This window comes from Mercenaria mercenaria, chromosome 14, assembly GCF_021730395.1.
Source record: "Mercenaria mercenaria strain notata chromosome 14, MADL_Memer_1, whole genome shotgun sequence".
NCBI classification, from domain to species: domain Eukaryota; kingdom Metazoa; phylum Mollusca; class Bivalvia; order Venerida; family Veneridae; genus Mercenaria; species Mercenaria mercenaria.
Window position 1 is genome coordinate 21199147 of NC_069374.1, and position 2480 is coordinate 21201626.

The window sequence follows — 2480 nt, forward strand, 5'->3', positions numbered from 1 at the left end:
CATTATGTTAATATCTCTCATTCGAAATACCAGTCAAACGTTACTAAATTAAGTGCTTACTTATCATAGAAAAATGTCGAAACGGAACTTTCTTACATTAGAAAAACGCGTGGAAGTTATAAGACTTAGTGAAAGTGGTAAAAGTGGCAGGGCTATTGCAGAACAAGTTGGTGTTGGCAGGACACAAATTCATGGAATTCTGAAACGGAAACGCGAAATTATGGACGAGTTTGAAAATAATGTTAACATGGAGTATAAACGACCGCGCCGGGCAACCACTTATGAGGACATTAATGACTTGTGTTTGAAATGGTTTAATGATGCCACTGGACGTAGAACTAATGTCAGCTCCGCTTCTGAAAGAAAGAGCACTGAAATATGCACAGGATTTAGGTGTAAATGACTTTAAAGCATCAAACGGATGGCTGGAAAGTTTCCTTAAACGGAACAATATTGTGTTTAAGACAATGTCTGGTGAGCGCGGTGATGTAGACAAAACTGTTGTGCAAGACTGGAAAGACAAGTTACCATCGTTGTGCGAAGGGTATGAACCAGAAAACATCTTTAATATGGACGAGACCGGCCTTTTCTATCGGGATTCGACTAAGTCCACGTATTTCAAGAAAGGCGAGGATTGCTCGGGCGGCAAACGGTCAAAAGAACGTCTGACTGTGGCCTTGTGTGCTAGCATGACAGGTAATGATTTTTTCGTAAGTTAGGTCTGCTTCTCTTTTCATTCGATTAACGAATTTCACTGAACTTGTAAATTGGACAGTGTATCACGCACATCTAAGGGAAGTAATCCATGTTGCTTGTTGCGGTTATTTCTGGTTGCACAAAATGACTGATTTGACATTCCCTTGATAGATAATACATTAGAAGGTAAATGGATTGCACGTGTCTATTTTGCATAATTGATACAAGTTGGGTTGACCAACGGTGAAATCATTTTTACTGACTGTACAGTCTTGGAAAAAATGTCTATATTTCGAACGAGCACTGTTGTCTCTCACTGCTTAATTATTACCTGTTAACAAATATTTGGCTTGATTCACCCCAACAATTTGATAGATTTTCATTTCTTGGGATAACAAAAAACATAGGCCTACATAACTGAAACGCCTTTAAACAACAATGCACTGGCGTGTTTCACGGCTACACATTTCCGTATTTCTGTAAGGTGAAAAAAATATTTGTTTGTATTCATGCTTAACAATTTACGGTAGTTGGTCGGTGAATTATTTATTTCTTTTTTTCTTTATGGGAAATTGGGGAGCAGGGCGTATATTTATTTAATGGGACTTTTCGGATTTTTTCATGTCTAAAAAATGAATGCAAAAGTTGATTTCTAACATCACTTACAATGTTTAAAGCATGGACAGCGCATTTCGCATCCTTTTATTTTTATTTTTTTTAAATCACAGACAACAGTTGCTTGATTTCGTTTATTTTTTTACATTTCAGGGGAAAAGATCAAACCGTTGGTTATCGGGAAGTCGAAAAATCCAAGGTGTTTCAGTGGTATCAAACAGGATCGTCTGCCGGTAATGTACAAATCTAACAAGAAAGCCTGGATGACTGGCGAAATCTTTGAAGAATGGCTACACTGGTTTGACAGACAAATGAAAGGTAGAAAAGTGCTTCTTTTTGTGGACAATGCACCATCCCATCCTCAGGTTAATCTCAAAAATGTCAATGTTAAGTTCTTACCACCAAATACAACATCTCTATGCCAACCAATGGACCAAGGAATAATTCAGGCAATGAAACTCAAGTACAGGAAGAAACAACTACAGTACGTGATCAGTCAAATGGAACTTAAGCAGGGAAAAAGTGGATTTGATCTGTTGAAAGATATAAGTGTGCTGGATGCAATTTACTGGGTAGCACGTGCATTTAAAGAAGTTGAAATAAGCACCATTGTTAAGTGTTTCGCGAAGTGTGGATTTCAGTTAAACAGTGTTGAAAGTGAAAGTGAATGCACAGTGTTGAACGATTCAGAGAGTGATGAAGAGGAGGATGATAACTATCCAATAGCGCTTCATGTAATGGCTCGACAGTTGTTCGATTGTGATTTTATGGAATTGTTGAATATTGACAAGGAGTTCATATTATTAGCCACGTGTAAAAATGTAAGATATGGTACTCACAAGTGAATATTCTTCTGAACTTATACGTTAAACAAAGAAATATCATTTTTCAGTCTATGTCTTTACAATTTTTTTACCAAGTTGGACCAAAATTTTGTAGCTACGTTGTTTGATATTTTTCAGTGTTAACTCCTTTGTTAGATCACTTGGTGCGCCGTAAAACCTAAATAAATAAATAAATAAATTGTTAGATAACACTGAAAACTCATGTTATAAAACATGCGTACAACTGGAAACACACTCTTTATTCACAGTGTGCCCGTAAAACTTCGTACGATTTTATCTACTAAAGATCTTTATATGGAATTACACTACATATTGGAAAACTTA

General features: G+C 36.5%; 1 protein-coding gene across 1 annotated transcript; it reads left to right on the forward strand.

Annotated features, from left to right (window-relative positions):
- The first annotated feature begins 822 nt into the window (after positions 1–822).
- On the forward strand, positions 823–2156 carry LOC123526675 (tigger transposable element-derived protein 4-like). Its single transcript, XM_045305922.2, has 2 exons — positions 823–882; positions 1465–2156. Exon 2 carries the CDS (start codon positions 1548–1550, stop codon positions 2154–2156), a length of 609 nt encoding a protein of 202 aa, XP_045161857.2. The 5' UTR covers positions 823–882; positions 1465–1547.
- Positions 2157–2480: the final 324 nt, after the last annotated feature.